This window comes from Triplophysa rosa, linkage group LG23 (assembly GCF_024868665.1).
Source record: "Triplophysa rosa linkage group LG23, Trosa_1v2, whole genome shotgun sequence".
Taxonomy (NCBI): Eukaryota; Metazoa; Chordata; class Actinopteri; order Cypriniformes; family Nemacheilidae; genus Triplophysa; species Triplophysa rosa.
In genome coordinates this window covers 14,982,607-15,001,355 of record NC_079912.1, presented here as the reverse complement: position 1 = coordinate 15,001,355, position 18,749 = coordinate 14,982,607, and the positions used below count along the sequence as shown (strand labels likewise).

The 18,749-nt window shown below is 37.7% G+C and overlaps 1 protein-coding gene across 3 annotated transcripts; it reads right to left on the bottom strand.

Moving 5' to 3' along the window:
* Positions 1-289: 289 nt before the first annotated feature.
* Positions 290-18,351, bottom strand: tlcd4a (TLC domain containing 4a). Of its 3 annotated transcripts, none has more exons than XM_057322749.1 (8): positions 18,233-18,351; positions 17,837-18,078; positions 11,069-11,238; positions 9,627-9,716; positions 9,418-9,476; positions 8,675-8,769; positions 3,366-3,439; positions 290-2,813 (listed from the first exon to the last, which is right to left on the bottom strand). In XM_057322749.1, the coding sequence occupies exons 3-8, from the start codon at positions 11,221-11,223 to the stop codon at positions 2,498-2,500; spliced, it is 789 nt and encodes a 262-aa protein (XP_057178732.1). In that variant the 5' UTR covers positions 11,224-11,238; positions 17,837-18,078; positions 18,233-18,351; the 3' UTR covers positions 290-2,497. The 3 variants fall into 3 exon arrangements, with proteins under 3 accessions (XP_057178732.1, XP_057178733.1, XP_057178731.1); XM_057322750.1 differs by having other exon boundaries at positions 18,220-18,284; XM_057322748.1 differs by lacking the exon at positions 18,233-18,351 and having other exon boundaries at positions 17,837-18,213.
* Between the last annotated feature and the right edge of the window lie 398 nt (positions 18,352-18,749).

The window sequence follows — 18,749 nt, the reverse complement described above, 5'->3', positions numbered from 1 at the left end:
AGAATATTTTTGACGATTTCTATTGTTCTTGTTGACTGTAATTCCAAATAAGGCCTGCTTGCTTTAAATTGGACTGGACTGACATGTTACTTGGTCTGTGTTGTTGTTTTCCAATGAAATACTATTCAGTTAAAGGGATAGCTCACACAAAAATGAAAATTCTGTCATCATTTACTCGCCCTCAAGTTGTTCCAAACCTGTATAAATGTCTTTGTTTTGCTGAACACAAAAGACGATATTTGTAAGAATGTCAGTAACCAAACAGATCTTTCATCAAAAAGACAAGTGATCCAAATTAATATATTGCTTTATTGAGGCAAACGGCATAATGTACGTGAAAAATTTAAGACAGACTTGTGAAGAATTAACAAACGCATTAAAATAAACCGTGCTGTCATTCTTTCAGACACATGCACTTTCCATCAGTATGGAATTACAATCCCTGTGACAACCCTGAAAACTGTAAACTTACATGGCAAGAATTTACCAACGTGAGGAAAAAAACCTTTAATGAGTGATATACTTTCCATATATCAACTCAAATGTATTTGAAATTATAAAATGCAATAGAAGTATTCCTGCCAGATACTCAAATTTCTATTGTAACACTGAAGGTTTGGGTCTACATAGAATTAAAAAGTTTAAAAATGGAAAACTTAATATTGGTTAAGCAAAAAGGCAAGAAAAAGACAAATGTTAAATGATAGATCTGTACGGACTTTAAAATGACCTTCCAAAAAAGCTTGAAAAACTTACTGGCTAAATGACCTTCCCCTCTTTTTCCATTGCTTGTTTCAGAGTGCCCTTTCAACTACTAAAGTTATAATGCATGTTTGTAGGCCTGCCTGTATTGGTTTTAAAAACTACACCGAGACTAAGATTAACAGCTTTCCTCAACCTTTGGTTGCAACATTGGCACAAACTTAAAACAAAACATTAAAATTGAGGTTGAACGTCCTTTAACGTGAATATACAATGAAGCATGCGGTACAAAAGTCGCACAAGTAAATAAAATAAAAGATGTTTAAAAAAATTGACTGCAAAAATCGCGACAAAGACTTTTCCCTCTTTAATATGTGCTAGTCCAAGACCATTCCTTAGATCCATCTCTGAAAATAAATTTCAAGTACCTAGTTCAATAAAAATAAAACTGCTTTTAACACCGTTTCTGTGATGTTAAAGGCAATTCAAAGCATTCTCATGTCTTCCATAAGCTTTCATGTATATTCAATCAATAAAACCCCACATTTACTCACATCTGCACTGCCACTGAATGCACGTGTGTACAAGTATGTTCATACATGGTGAAAATGAATTCATAAAAGTATTTCTGTATTGTGAAGTCTCGCATGTATATCTACTCTGATACATTGACTGACACATTTATATCTTTCCATTAAAAAATAATAAATATGTATTACAAACATTGCCATGCTCTCCTAGTGTAAAAACTGGTTAATAAATTAGGTATGGTGCAGGAAAACTCTGACATCGACTCGGTAACTAAAGCTCTCTTAGTTCTTTAAAAAACATTTTCATGAGCCATGGTTTTAGTTCAGTATCGACTGAATAGACTGTACACAAATGTATTTAAAATAATCACTGTGTCTGATCAAATTTACGTACAATGCAAACATTCCCAGAACGACATTGCCGCATGCAACTGTACAGTGCGAACGTACTGGAGTCCGTTTCACCGGAACGGATTGAAATCCGTTGCTTGTAAACTGATTTCATTCTTAAAGTGAATTAAGAGGAGCTCGCATCCCACACTTTTGAAATCAAACCTGTGGAAAAATATCTTTCTATTTTGGCTGTTTAACCTGCATTTGGTCATTTTCTTTCCAGAATCGTATTATGAGCAGTCAGATCTCGAAGGTCCATCATTTCCTCTGCTTGAAATATGTGAACATCATGGTTCCAAGAGATTTGCAAATAAATTAAGTGTCTGTTCCTGTGGTCTCCTGTTTTTCGTGTTGTGGAGTTGAACGGATAAATCTCTCAGTTAATGTACACGACTTCAGAGTAAAAAAGAACATCAGGTGATTCGCCGACCGCTTGGCCCCTTCGCACAGTAGAGCGATTCAAACAGAATGACTGTACTTTGATGAATAAATAATGTGGTTTACCTGCCCACAGTTTGAAATTAAAACTAGTCTGGAGATTAAAAGTCAGGCATAAAACAAACACGGCTAAAAGAGTTCCGACGCTTTAGCCGGTGACATCTGCACGTTTGTTGTACAGTATCATAACAAGCACAGGAAAATGGGCGGAGTCCTGATTGGCGGCGATCTCAAACGGGCATTTTGGTTTTAGGTCCTATCTCTGTAAAAGTGTTGGCCACACTGAAAATATTGCTCTTCGGTGGTTTTCTGTCTTTGTGATTGTATCGATGACGATCAAGCAGAGTCCCACCTGTCCACGGCCCCTTGAAGGTCATCGAAAACCCTGCGAGCGAGCAAGAGGCATATGCTTCAACAGCACTTCCTTACATCCATCAGTCAGTTTTCCCATTCTCCTGGCTCTCGGGTTTGGACCTCCGCCTGGAGTGCAGCACTTTGTAGCAGCCGCGTGCGATTTTATGCATCCACATGACGTTCATGATGTCCAGACAGATGCTGGAGAAGATCCAAGCGCAGCGCCCGCCGAAGGTGACCTTGTAGAAGGCGTCCGTCCCATACACTGAGCACATCCGGCTGTAGTAGACCGGCATGACGGCGATCCGCACCAGGAAAAACACCATGGCCATCAGTACCCCGTTAGCCATGTTGGGCTTGGAGGCTTTGGGGTAACCTAACACTTCAAAGAACCAGCTGGAAAACACAGGTGAGTAATGTAACACGCTGTCAAACAAACTGCCTTGGTGTTTTTGTGAAGAAACAAAACGTTAACATTTACGCTGCAGTATAAAAGAAAACGCAAAGAAAAGGTTTGTTTAAATTTAGAATAAAGTGCATCGTATCACCCAAGCAAAATAAAATCGGCCTTACATTGTCTTTAATAGCAGGCAAACCTGCAAAGTTACGGCATTTTTCACCCAAAAATGAAAACTCTGTCATCATTTACTCATCCTTTTTGACATTTCAAAGCTAATTGACTTTCTGTCTTATGCAGAACACAAAAGAAGCTGTTTTGAAGAATTATGGTAACCGAATCTGGAAGTACCCATTCACTTCTATTGTATGGACACAAAACCAATGCAAGTCAATGGGTACCGCCGTTGTTTGCTTTTCATCATCCTTCAAAATATCTTCTTTTGTGTTCTGCAGAAGAAAGTAAGTCACAAAGGGTTGAAATGACACGAGGGTCAGAAGTTTCATTTTTGGGTGAACTGTCCCTTTAATTTTACTTGGCTAAATACCTACCGCTGGTTTACACACGGTGTGGAAAACTCCGCCAGCAGACGGAAGTTTGCAAAATAAGGCAACATCCCTTGACCCTGAAACAACAATATGAAGAACAAACATTGACTACGTTTACATGCACATCAATAACGCGATTATTTCCAATAATCAGAGTAAGGACTTAATCGCAGTAACATGTTTGCATGACATGAGAACACCTCTTTGCTCCCGTTTACATGGATGTTTTATTAGTGATTATTTGCTATAATACACAGCACAAACGATGATCTCAGATACAGTTGGTGTGTGTGTGTGACTGGATATCTTTTTAATATATCAAATGCAAAACCCCCGTTATGTGGACGTATTTTCTGGTTGTTCGGCGCCGTGATGAATATAGAAATACGATGGAAAATGCCTCCGCAACGGTGTTGTGCGCTGTTTCTCTATGAAGGTAAGGAGCAGAGACTGCCGACAGCAAGTTGTGTTGACGGTAAAATCATGTTTACCATGAATTGCGCTTAAGGTGAATGACAGAAGCACATGCGCACCTTGATCAGAGCAGCATAAATGCGATTAAGGTGTTTACGTGCCTTCATATTGCGATTAAAACCGGTGTACACCACATATTACTTCGATTATGCTTCCTGCGATTATGAGCTTAATCACATTATTTAAATCGAATGGTTGCGTTTACATGAGGTAAAGTGTAATCGAAGTATTGCCAAAATCCTATTATAAATCGCATTATGAGGGTGCATGTAAACGTAGTCAATGACACAGACACATGTTATAGAAAGCATTACATCATTAATTGGCTTCAACAGTCTCAGTATCTCCACCTGTCAGGTACCACTGCTTTATTTACCCTAACAGACTTAATTTGACATTTGAAGGGAAAGGTTTTTTTTCTGTTTTGGTGAGAAATAACTTTGTTACTCTTTTAGGACTCTCCTCAAGATGAATAATTTGGGTAACATTTATGTCTGGTGGTGCGGCATGAGTTACACGCCCAAGTTTAAAGAAGTAGTTCGCCTTAATACGATAATTCTCTCATGAATTACTCACCCACAAACCATCCCAGATGTAGGCTATATGACTTTCTTCATTTGCTTCATATGTTTCTTTGGGGCTTCAATAGTTTCCATATAGGATAACATGACAGTATTTGAAAATAAATTATCGTTTTTAACGGAAGAAAGGAAGTAATTTACATCTGGGGTGGCATGAGGATGAGAATTGTTTGGTGAACTATTCCTATAAAACTAAGGTCCTCAGCTGCATGAGACATATTAACAGTAATTCTTTCCCTCTGCAAGCACCAACAATAAACCGCATTTTGGCAATGCAAATTCTGATGGAAAATGAAACGTACCTCAAAAACGTTTCAATAAATAAGTAAAACAGCAATACCACATCTCCAACAAACCAACATGTAGCTTACTGGTTTTGTCTGGTTAGTCAGGTCTTAGCTAGTACGTCCATTGACCTTAAAACCGGCCAACAGCTAAAACCAGCAAACTAGCTCAGCCTGGCTTAGCTTAGCGACAGGTGTGATTTACATTTTAATTCCCCGGCGAGCATTTGCATCACATTTTAATAACAAACTTACCTTTGGGGCTGTAATGAAAACACACGTTAGCATACTTACTCCACTTGACACCAAAAACAGAAAGGAAAGAAATGATCAGGTTGGCTAGCAGGTGCATGCTGGTACCTCTAGGTACTGGTAAGTCCATACTGTAACTGGGCTTCAGTAACTGCTCAAAGTTCCATAACAGCAGGACAGCAGACAAGAAAAGAAGACTCCATCTAGATCAGCCAAGTGTGGCGCTTATCTCTTAACCCGACTAACATTGACACTGGTAGTTTTTGCATGAAGGGTTTTTGCTGGTCAGAGGAAGTGAGGCTGAGTTATTTAAGAAGTCATGTTAGGTGGGAGACAGACATCAGACTGACAGACAGATTCTTGGAAGAAAAGGAGCAGATACGATGCAAAAACAACGAACAACACAGAAGCGGCAACACGAATGTTTAAGACTCATTGGACATGCACTTTGAAAAAATAAAATCGCACAACACACGGACAAAAATGTTTTAGTTACTTATCTGTACGAGTTTGGTAAGCAGTTGTCTATGCAATCTGTCTTTTTTTTATAAAATCTTTTTACTTCAATCTGATTCACAACCGTAAGCAAACAATAATCATAAACTGAGATGTTTGACGTCATTTGACAAGTTAACCCACCTACATAAACTAACCTGCAATTTTATATTTCAAACAGCGATGGCGACATAGAGGCAAAAGTGACGTAATGCAAAAGTTTATTTGCATTAAAAAAGTTTAAAGTATATTTGACAGCACCAAATTTAGCTAAAAGTTTTCATTTCTAAGGTTAAAGCACAATTGTAAAACGTACTTAACATGTTTTTATTGTACGTGGAATATTTCAAACGAGTTCACTCACTGCAAATACAGCAAGTCTTGGAATTAGCTAAAAATTTAACAAGTATTAGTAAAAAAACTCTTTATACCAAATTGTTTTAATGTTAATAGCAGTTCAAAAATGACACAGAAAACAAAAACAACGAAATATGACGGATACTTCAAACGACAGACTTCATTCCCTAGTGGACCCAAATGACACTTCCAGCTTGATGTTGAATGAAATCTAATCTTGATCATTTTGAACATGTATTCCTAATGCCTGAAATGGCAGTCATAAAAGTGACCAGTGACAGTATGGTCTACATTCGGACAACAATATGCAGCTTTCCATAAATTCAGTGTAAATCATATGTGCGGTTTATAAACGACCACAACACATAATAGAGATTATTATTTCCCAATCAAAAATTTCCAAATTCTCTAAAATCGGGGATAAACACCAGCTAAGTGTTCGCCTACGGTTATCATAAAAGTTGAGGACCAGATCATCCTGTTCTGCAGATCAGATCAACCGAATCTGCAGTTATTTGGAGTCATGTTGTGCTTTGTCACGAAGCTAATGGAAAAATGCATATTCTGTACCAATCTGGTGAGTATTCAGCAAAACCCACAAGGTGAACGTGGACCGCTGCATCTCAACGCAGCCCAATGAACGAGCACTTCCTTGCAGTTATTCTTCCTGCAGTTGAGACGTGGATGTTAGGTTTTATTAGAGAGAGAGAGGCTCAAAGCAGGGGAAGATATCAGAGCATGCACACAAGAAATCCTCCACCAGCACACAGGAACAGCGAGCATCAACGCATGCAAACGATCGGGTGCAATCTGGACCCGAAGAGGCCAGATCTGACCGATACAGTTGCGAAGTGGGTCAGAAGAAGAAGCTGAGAGAATGAACTTCGGCATAACCTTCAAAGAGCATTCCATGCAAAAAATACCATCATCATTATCATAGTCATGGTCAGCTACAGAACCTGGTGACCTAGAGGGTAACCGTTCAACTAGACCAAGAGTGAACAGTGATGGCCTGGGAGGGTGGTGTAGACCAGTAATTGAAGATCAGCGCTGGTTTCCAGAATCATATGAATATTAAGTTTACTAGCCTCGATTGTGTGCATTCATCATAAGCTAATAAAAAATATAGTAATACTAATACTACTAATAATACAACTTATCATAATAGTGAATATAAATAATAATATAAACACATAAATAATAATCATAAGCTACTAAAAATATAGTAATACTAAAACTAATAATAACAGTGAATATTAATAATACTATAAATAAATATGATAATAATCATAAGCTAATTAAAAATATAGTAATATTACTGTACTACTACTTATACTAATAAAAATAAATAAATAAATAACAATATTAATGATACCAACACCAATAATAATAGTTAAGAAAAGACATTTTCTGGACTTTTCAGATTTTAAAAAAGTATAAAAAGATACCACTTTAATAAATATTTGAACATTATAACTAGGACTTTCTTATTCTTTTCACAATATATGCTGATGTATAGTCAGCTGGTCATTATCACAAAATAAACGCCAACAGGATGATCAAGACCAAATCACAAAGTAGAGAAGTCTTATACCATCCTGAAGGGGTTTTTAGTTCGAAATAATGACCTGCTGAAGGCAAATCATCCTGCTTCTTACTAAATATGAAATCATTTTGGTTTAAAACATTATTATTATTATTACAGAAGCGTCAGAAAGTAATACGATAGACATAGCATACATAATATCATATATACGGTTAAGGTCATTATTAGGGGTGTGCGAGAATTTTACGATAACGATAAGCAGGCTATATTTTGCATCCAATAATCTTATGTTGTACTAGCTTCATCTTACATGTTACCAGGACATTCATTGTTGATATTATTAATAGAGAATGAGAAAGATTTTCTCATCAAATCCTGTCATCATTCACTCATTCACATGTCAACCTTTGACTATTTCTTGTGCAGAATTTAAAAGAAAGATTCGTTAAAGAACAATGTTAACACTGAACCCCATTGACATCCATTGTATGGACACAAAGCTATCAAGACATTTCTCAAAATATCTTCTTTTGTGTTTCACAGAAGAGTCATATACAGGTTTTCAACAACATAAGGGTAAATAAACGATGTTAGATTAAATTATATTTGAATAAACAGAAATGATGATATTTTGAGTAAACTATCCCTTTCAGGGAACAGTATTTAAATGGAATCATTCAAGTATAGAAACACAACACATCACTGGTGTTCGGTGAACTGTGCAGCATACAAGCAAGAAGCACACTGGAATAGAAAAGTAGCCTACCAAAAGCAAACTTGTGTGGGATGCTTATGTTTTAGATTAAGTTGCTCTCTTATTTAGTACTGTTTTTAAACAAAGTTGCGTGACACAAAAAAATGTGCGACATACTCAATAATACGATTTTGCACATCGTTAAAACAAGATTCACGATATTATCGCACACGATATATCTCGCACACCCCTAATCATTGTACATAAATATATAACCACAGTATGCCACTATAGTCCAATCAGAATCAAGTTTTCAGCTTAAAAGTGAACAGTACACAAAAAAACTACTACCCTAAAAAAAGACCACGCAAGGAAGGGTTTGTAAAAGTGCCAACTGTGACGACACAAACATTACAAACGTGGCCAAAAATCCCAGTGGAAAAATGACTTCTAGCTTCTGACCGCTGACAGAAGTCTATTCCTTATATACCGCTCTTAACTCTGTTTTTTGAGGGTCGTGGAAAAGTTCAGCACCGGCTACACACACCTCACAGTTTCCACTGTTCACTCTTGGTCGTCTCTTTCCCATCTTGCCTGCATGTTCTGTTATGGGACAACAGGGAACTCACCAGTACATAGTAGTAAGCATACAATGCTGCCAGGTGGTGGATTACAAAAAACTTGTCTCCTATTGCTCGCCAATAGTAAAATATAAGCAGCAGATCTGTAAAATAAAACAACAAAGAGAAACGGACACAATGTTAGATCTTTGAAGGAAAATCCTGTGAAAGTTGAAATCTTGCAGCATTTAACATGCACACAAAACAACGGCAAATAAACAAAATGCTTTAGGAAACAAAACGCTTATCTGAGCACCACCAGTACAGGTCTCCAAAACCTTTAAAATTTTTGTCAGAGACTTGTGCTATTCCATGTCTTTTGGGATTAAAGTATTACATTAACATTACTATTATTTTCACACGTTCACATATTTAAAATACTGCTGTCAAAACGATTAATCGTGATTAATCGATTTCAAAATAAAAGTTTGTGTTGATATACTGTAATATGTGTGTAGCATATATATTTATATGTATATATAAATAAACATACATGTATATATTTATAACACATTACATAAACACAAATATCTATTCTGGAATCGATTAATCGCAATTAATTTAAACTCTTCATGAAATGCAGGTTTTCTTTCCTTATGAAACGTGACATCTGTGTACATTATGAGAGTAAAACGTAAATACACGCATCCCTGCTAATCTTGACAACACAAAAATTCCAAATCCAAACTTTCGGTTGCCTCTAAAAAAGCAACAACCACATCCAGACAGCAAAAGGTTGCCGTAGGTCTCACCAGATATGAGGTAGCCTGTGGTAATGCTGACGTTTATCTTCACCAGAGTCGGATCTCCCCTGTTGTGGTAAAGAAAGAGCCTACTGAAATTACTGCACAGAGAGCTGTGGATCACATTACGATATTGATTACGATATACGATATTGTAAAGTCTGTGAAGTGTTCGCCCTGCATTCATAATGGGATTGTCTTGAGGGCCGAGCGCTCACCATACGGGGTCCTGATTGACGGCCTCATCGAAGAACAGGATATAGAGGCAAAAGAGGCCGACCAACAGGGCTTGGAGTGTGGACACGGTCCTGCAGAGAGACGCAAGCGAAATATTGTTGTCCATTATACATTAGAGCTAGAAGCAATGTCAAGCAACAATTAAAGGAATAGTTTACTCACAAATTATAATTCTGTCATCATTTAATCACCCATATGTCATTTCAAACCTGTATGACTTTCTTCTGCAGGACACAAAAGAAGATATTTTGAAGAACGTTGGTAACCAAACTACACTGACCTCCATTGACTTTCACTGTATGGACAAAAAACCACTGAGACATTTTTCGAAATATCTTCAATTGTGTTCCACAGATGAAAGAGTCATGCAGGTTCTGAACCGCACGAGGGTGAACACACGATAATAGACTCTTGATTTTTGGGGGAACTATCCCTTTAATCCAAAATGTGCATGTAGAATAAAAACGCAGGATAAATTACGTAAAACCGAAGAACCATTAAAGGGATAATTTACCTAAAAATGAAAATTCTTTGATCATTTACCTACCCTCATGTCATTCCAAACCTGTGTGACTTTATTTCTGATGTTGTGTCTATACAATGCAAGTCAATGGGCACCGATAAGACATTTATCAAAATATCTTCTTTTGTGCTGCACCAGTGTTTCCCATTCATTAATTAGACTATGTGGGCCCGCCATAGTCTCATTTGTTCCGCCATAGTTTCAAAACGAACCAAAAAAATGTTATGCTACTTCTCATAACATGTTATTTCCCATATTGATTTATTCGTCGTGGCCTGCCACACTATCAACACTGGTCGCCACAAATAGATTTTTTATGATTCCTATTTACATTATTATTTTACTATTTAAAACAGCTTAATTCATTATAGAGTTGCGAGCGCCCAGCGCCTCTCTCTCTCTCACATAAACGTTTTTTCAATATGCGTCTCTCCGTGTACTTGCCTTTCCACGTAAACATCAACAGTCAAAGATTTTATTGACAGAGAAGACGGCAGATCGAGTTTATCATGACTTAACGAAAGGTTAGCAGAGTTTCCCGCACACTCTTTCTCTATGCGCTGTCTGTGTGCGACCTCTCGCCCTGCCTACGGTGCGGTGTCTAGTCTAGCTTCAAAGCTCCAAAAATGGAATTTGGACCAGTCCTAGTTATGTATATTATATTGCATTTCTGTTAATAGATCCTCCTTAATCCTACACAGTGCACCTTTAAATAAAGCAGACAGGTTTTATAAATTAATTTAATGATACGTGGGCCTTGCTTTTTTACATTTTCTTACATGACATTTTTTTAATTATCCGATTCTGGCCAACATAAACATTCCTAATGTTCCACAGGAGAACAAGCCATTTAAACGTGATTTTACAAAACCAGAAGACATGCATGATGCGCTTCTCTACCTTGAGTTCCACTCGATCTTCTGTTTGTGGGTGAGTTTGAGGAAGCCAGGGCTGATTCTGAATGATGCCCACGGGCTCACGCTGTGAAAGAGCCACTGGAAGGTACAAAAACTCACAACAGAGATGAGCAGGATCAGCTGGCTGAAGGGGTCCATGGCCACCCGACCCCACTGTAGGACAAAAACGAGAAGACAACTTGAAAATAAAGCCACCAAAGTCCTGTTAAGATGTCATAGCGAGTATTACCCGAGGGAAACACCTATAGCACAAAAGCAAAGTGAATGTTTAACAGACCTGCCCTTTGGCGTTTCCATTTACATTGGTGAGAAGCAAACGTGGTGCCATAAAACCCATGGCACTATCTGACGCTTGTAAAAGTGGGATGTGAAATACAGCGATAGCTCTCTGTGACACAATATATAACGTCTGCCTTTATATAAAGCATCAGTCAAATGCCCCACTGAGATCAATGCGATCAGACGTGAATGCAACAAGACATGTTGTACTCTCCTGTTGCAACACACTGAGTTTATTTTAGTGCCGTGTTCAACTTGGAAAGCACAGAAGCTTCTGGGGGGCTGTTTATTCACAGTTACGTCATATTTACAACCGAATCGAACATTATAGTTGGATAGAAATCAAACAAAATAGAAACAAAATCTAATTATGAGATAACAAGCATCAAAGTTTGATTTCAACTATAGATTTCATCACAATTTCACATATAATTTCACTATAGACTAGGGGTGTAACGATGCTTCGTATTACGATATTTCGAGATGCAAAAATGTCACGATGCGCATCGAAGAGAGATGGGGATATTTTACGATACGATGTTTAATTCTATTCGTTCAGCGGTCAAGACGCTACCTACTCTACGCCAGCGCGTCACGTGTGCTTACACAATCTGTCTCCAAGTGGTTTACAAAGCGTCATAATTTCCTTCACAATCACCGGTAAAACACAGCAAACTTGAAGCGTGACTGCAGGCGAGTCACCCCGAAACTCATTACAAAGACAGCACAAACGTTTTTAAATGCCAATGTTAATTTATCCGCTAACGTGAGCTGCTGCATAACGTGATATGCAATATAAAGTAAGCCAAAAGAAACCAGCGCTGTTCCGATCAGAGAAGCGATGAAGTGGGTCGTACTGTATATTAAAAGATCGAATGACATGCTAAAAAACAAGTATGTGATTTGCATGATTGAAGAAATGTAATACAGTTTATGTGATATGTGTTTTTCTCATTCATTACTGTCTCAAGCAAAGACAGCGCAGCTTCAAAGAGACACGAGCCAATAGCGCTTGAGCGTGAGCTCTATCAGAGCGTTTCATTGGTTGAATGTACTGAATGAACACGCCCTTCACTGAACGAACGAGTCAATTGAGTCAAAATGAGACTGAATGAACTGCTACATGTCGTTCATGGTCTAATATTCTCTGTGTTGCAACAACGCATATCCAGTAGTTACTCAACTTTTCTGAAAAATAAAGGTAATTACCTTGGAATTAAATTAAACCAGGTCAAGTAAATTATGTCGAAACAGTTAAATCTTTGTATGGAACATTTAATTACCCCAATTAAATGAGTTAATCCAGATAGATTTTAGTAGACTAATATAATGTAGATTTCGTCGACTAAGAATAGACTAAAACTATGATCAATCGGGATGCCTAAAACTAAATTGCATTTTAGTCAAAAGACTATGACTAAAACTAAATCAAAATTTGCTGTCAAAATTTACACTGATCTTAATTCTAATTTCAGTTAAGCCTTAAAATGTTTAAATTCTTTATTAAGATGTATGTGCAACAAGATACTGAAATTGTTAATATTTTGAAAATAAATGTTATTTGAATTTCAGTTTCATTTTTGAATTTTGTTCAAAATATCGAGATGTGTATCGTATCGTGAACCCAGCATCGAGATATGTACCGAATCGTGAGCTGAGTGTATCATTACACCCCTACTATAGACGGTTTCAAAGTGACAACATAAACAAACGTTACTGCACATGCGCTCCTTCATGGACTGCCCTTAACTTCTGGTACACATTCATAAACAATAGAGTGCCTGTAGGTTATTTCTGATAACAAGCAAAAGAAACCGAATCGTTACTTGGCTACACTTGTCTCTCCCAATATTTTGAATAAAATTTAGACTGCGATACCAAGCTCACCCACTAGATGTCAATGTATATGGTTTCTTTAATTGCGACCAAACTACAGGACCCATTTAACAAATTGTTTATTTAATAAAATGAACATACAACAAAATTCAACAAATCGTTTATTTAATACAATTATTATACAATAAAATAATGATATAAATGAATACTAACATAAATTAAATAAAATATAAATAGTTATATTATTCGACATTTTTAGTTGATTACAGTCTTTCTACGAGGAAAATAAAATTTGCAAGAACGCCATGTGTTCTATCCCACTTGTTGTTTTTTGTCATTATTTGTTAAGTTTCTTTAAAACCATGCAAATTTTTAAAAAATGCATAAATTTGAAACAAGAATATAATGGTTGTTCTGTACAGAGCCATTGAGAGAGAGAGAGAGAGAGAGAGAGAGAGAGAGAGAGTTGCGTCAACTCCGTGGACTCCCATGGAACCGTTTTTTCACAGCAATGGCGGTTCATGGAGGCTCTTAATAATTCCTGGAAGTTACTATTAAAGCATGGAGCTGCGGCTATACAGACCAATTGTGACAAACTTTTAACCCATTTAAAAGACGTATATCATTTAATGAATAAAAAAATGAAATGAATACAGCATTTAAAGAGAAAGCACAACTTCCTGGAACTATCTGAAGGCTCCATGAATCACGTGACACGCGAAATTGTTGAACTTCTGTTGTCACGACTCTCAACGGATCTGGGCTGCGTTTCCCGATAACGATGGATCTTAACACTTAAGATACTTATGTACCCGCCTGCAAACGAATGACGTTTTGAGTGCCATCCCAAAAAGGGAAGAAAAAAAATCACTCTCACGTACCTTATCTGAATCTGTTCCACATTTGTGGAATGATCTGCCCGCTTCTACAAGATCAGCAGATTCTGTAGCCATCTTTAAGAATCGTCTGAAAATACATCTCTTCTGTCAGCACCTGACCGATTAGTTCTGACTTCTGTTTCTTTTCTACTCTTTCTATCCTTAAAAAAAATCCTTGGCTTTGTTTAGTGTGGTAGGATGAGACCAGTTTTTACTGCACTAATGCTTTTTGTTTTCCTTATGTTGTTCCAATTGTTTCTATTGTTTGCCTCATTTGTAATTCACTTTGCATAAAATGTGGAGTAACTTTAATACAGCACTCCAATACATCCAATCCTTTGTTAGAACCAATGACTTGTCCAATGCCCATACAATATATTTTTCATTCTTTGCTTTATTAATGTATGTTCAGTCATTACATTTTTATTGTACTTGTATTTTTTATTAATTTAGTTTAGTCATTTAAAACATTTAAACAAACAAAAAACGAAATAAATAAAACATGAAAAGTCACAAATAGGCACGTTTAAGTTTAGCCGCAATTCTCAGGTTGTCCTGCAGGTGACCTCATAAATCTCTTTTCTTACGGATACACTTAGGGATTTACGATTACTCCAGAGCACCCGTAGATCTATGATAATTTTCAAGTGCTACTTACATTACGAAGCTTTTGGGAAACGGTACGCAAGTCTAAGATGATTCGTACGATTGGCTTTACGATGCACGTAGCCTTACTATGCTTTTGGGAAATGCAGCCCTGGTTCTGTATGCCCACATGACACTAAATCTACTTGACCCAAACTTATCTTGAAATCTTAGTTCTAAAGCTAAAGGAACAACAGATTGCCATCTCAATCTGCGCCAGATAAACAACTCTCCGTCCTATTTGAAGCCCATAGTTAGAAAGCAGTGATCCATAATGGTAAACCTTTGGACAAAATATTTCCAAATTCTAACCGGAGGCTATTCTAGGTGCTGCAATGAAATCATATTTGAGCGTTTCCCTCTTCCTGTTCGTTGCGGTCTTACTTCCTGCTACGAGAGAACATGACACAGTTCTCCCATGTTCACACAGTCAAAATTATTTTTCAAGCTTTCAACAGAGAGCGTGATCAAGATCTGTTATCAGTTTGCAGAATTTCGTTTAAACAACACCAACTGTTATTTTCAAAGGCGTGCTGTTTAACAATTGAGCCTGAAGGGAGAATATATAACCGCATTAAAGGGATCAAAATTCTGGCATCATTTCTTCACTGTCATTTCGTGCAAAACCTGTATGTGACTCTTTCTTCTGTGGAACACAAAAAAAGATTTACAGAGAAATGACTCAGGGGTTTTGTATCTACATGACGGTAGTGAAATGAGTCGAATGTTGTTTGGTTGCAAACGTTCTTCAAAATATATTCTGTTGTGTTCTGCGGATTCAGGTTTCTGATGACATGAGGGTGAGTAAACGATGGAAGAATTTTCATTTTTGGGTGAACTATGCCAATGTCTGTTGTGACCTAGTGGTACTCTGATGCTAATGTTGGACTTTTTGTTGATAGTATTCACCACTGATCTGGTTTTGTGACCTTTAGCCCATAAAAGCTTATGGAAACCATGAATAACCAAGGCCACAAATGTTCAAAAGACTAGAAAAAAATAAACACAGAGCACATACTGTACTGTATTTCGTCAACATAAATGTGTGCAGATTCAGCCAGCGGTTACTTCATTAAAATCACAATTTGTAGCTTTTAGTTCACAGCCATAAAAATATCCTAGTGTACTTCTAGAGGTTGACTTAAAAACGTAGCAGATTTTAAACGCACAGTTTTTCTTCTCTTGCAGAAGAAAGGTTTATCGGTGGCATAAACCAAAGCCTACTTAATGCAACACAAAAAATAATCTGTGATTTTATAGGGACTTTACAAGCTCACGCCCCCAGAGCAAACAAAAACTGTGATAAGGAAGAAACATACCCAGACTGCACCTAATACTGCTCAACCTGTTTAAACATTGGACAAGCCCACAGGAACTTTATGCAGAGTCCCAACTGAAATAACATTTTACGGCAATCCAGACCTCCATCATCAAATCTTTCGCAGCAACGACCTTCCATCGAAGATGTTCATTAACAGACAGCAACATGTGCAACCTCACACAAAAGTTAATCATTCATGTTTAGCTCCTAACCTTGCCTTAACACGTCTCCGCTTCAAAAAACTAATTATACGGAAAACGTCTCAGAAAATCCAACTGGTGTTTTTCCCGTGTATTGATTTTGTTGTATGAATAGTTAACAGGTACGATAGCTCAGAACAGACGCAGTTTTTATGTTTAATTTTTTAACGTAACATAATTGTTGAAGTCATTATTCCTTTCTGCTGAAGATCTAGCGTGCGCCTGCATTCAGATAAAAAAATGACTAAATGAGTAAATAATGACACTGCAGGAAGGAAACCACACAATCGTTAAAAATGTTTATTTTGCACAGCGCTGATGGGATTTCAAAATAGTCAAATAGCACCGACAGACATCATGGGGTGACAGGGTCTAAAAACTCGACGTCACTATATTTAGGTCTTCCTTATGAAGCAACAGGCTTCACCATACACATGCTCATCCAATCAGAACAGGATGGGCGGGGGTGTATTTAAAGTACAGGACATATGTGAAGGCCAAACATCCAAAGAGGTCAAGTAGCATGGCCACAGCTGTAACACAAACTGCAGTCCTTCACAACGACCAACACGTGTGCTTTCCTACACATCTTCTGCTGGGCGTGGATGTGCATGTCAACTTCTTCATCCCAAAAGTGAGGAAAACAATGAAGTGCAATAATATGAGAAGTACTACAATACAACATAATGTTTGCCAATTTCGATTATTCGGTTGACCGATTAATTCTCGTCCTCTTCGGGATAAGCTTGGTGCTCAAGTTCGGCACGCAATGCTGTACTTCTGACACACTTTAGTGCTCTGAGTAAGTGCATATGATATTATAAGATATATTATGAATGAAAGCTTGGCTTTCAAGGTCCAAAGCAAGGCTAAGAGAGTGGTTGCTTATTAGTCCCTTGAGAAAACTGTTGTGCAACTGCAGATCTACAGGGTACAATACACATACAGAGGCATTTACTAAACTAGCTCCCCCTTTCCAAACCGGAAATAAATACATAATACATGTTTGCACTTTTATATAGTACGCATAGACACTTTAACACTGTCTGTTGACACATTTTAACACTCAAAATTGAAACTGAATCCTGAGAAGGAAGAGAGGGGGAAAACACATAAAGAGAAAGTAGTTTTCCGTATTCAGATAAACAAAAAGTCAAATGCATTAATGCAACCCAGATGTAATGTGTATTTACATCTACAAGTTGCAGATTTAATGTCATTTTCTCTTCGTCTGTCAACATAGGCGGTCGTTTAACTCTAGCCTGCTGCATTGAACCGCAATGCTCGTGTAACAGATGCACACACACACATACATATATGCATGTGTATATGCTTAGATGTACTTTCTATGAAGATTGGTACAGGCAAAATATACATGTTATTGCAATGCATTGATGATTATGTAATATAAATCTATGCTCTCTGAACATAACGCATGCGACTGACGGAATCGACTTGTGTTGCAACAACCAACAACAGTCCTGCCTGCTGCTTTCCATTTAGGCCAAATTACACCGCAATGCTGGCTGAAAGCAAACGTTTATGCATTGGACATATGACAAAAATATAGACGTCAACACGCGCTAGTTTACCTCGTATCAACATCAACAGCAGCGTCCGTCGGTCAGTTGAGCATGCTCTCCATGTCGACTGATCAAAATCCGTGATTTTTCGTCACTCAGCAACATGTATGATGTTCCTCCCTCCACGGCGATGTTTTTCCCTCCATGTCAAAAGCAGAGACAGAAGCTCCTTACAATAACGCCGTGCTTTGCGTTTTCTCCGTGTGCCTCGGTGAGATCATGTTGAGCCGGATGATGATGGTGATGCGAATCTGGTGTGTGTTGATGATGGCAGTATGGAATGTTGTTGGTGGTGAAGGTGAGGGTAAGAGAGGATCCAATTTCAGATTATTCTTAAAGAAATACACACACCGAGTACACCCCCCCCCCTAAATCAACAAAAAAGAAAAGACCTCTCTCACATACACGTGAACATGAAGGCTGATTCATTTCCGCGATCCGGTTCTTTCGAACAGTTCGTTTCCGTGAACTCGTTCGCGTTGTTCGCACGCGCACGCCCACGGTATCAGCGCAGCAGCGCGGACTCTTCGGGAATCTTCGACAAACTTCGACTGTTCGTGCGGCCGGTTCTGTTCTTTTCCAGTCGGACTCGACCGAATACTCGAGTCTGTCATTTCGAACCGGTTCTTTAGTCTACTCTACTAAGCCCAACTAGTTATTTTCAAAATCATTGTTTGATTTCTCAAAAACATGTCTATCACAGTTTGCTACACAATTTATTCAATCCAAATAACAACTAGAAAACATAATTATAGGCTATATTATCAATAATAATAGGAACTCGGATCCTAATCAAGACCTTCGTTTGAAAATATGTGTACATTGTTTTAAAAATAATACATTAATATGTATAGTACTCGACTCGTAAATGGTTCACTTTTACGCATTAGATACCCATAAACCATGGTAATGGTGGAAATGA

Bases quoted from the DNA above. Each gene is read 5' to 3' on its own strand.
- tlcd4a (XM_057322749.1), bottom strand. From the start codon at position 11,223: ATGGACCCCTTCAGCCAGCTGATCCTGCTCATCTCTGTTGTGAGTTTT. The intron at 9,717-11,068 runs GTAGAGAAGCGC...GTCTCTCTGCAG, and splicing joins AAGATCGAGTGGAACTCAAG to GACCGTGTCCACACTCCAAG. The intron at 2,814-3,365 runs GTAGGTATTTAG...TGTGTTTTCCAG, and splicing joins ACACCGTGTGTAAACCAGCG to CTGGTTCTTTGAAGTGTTAG.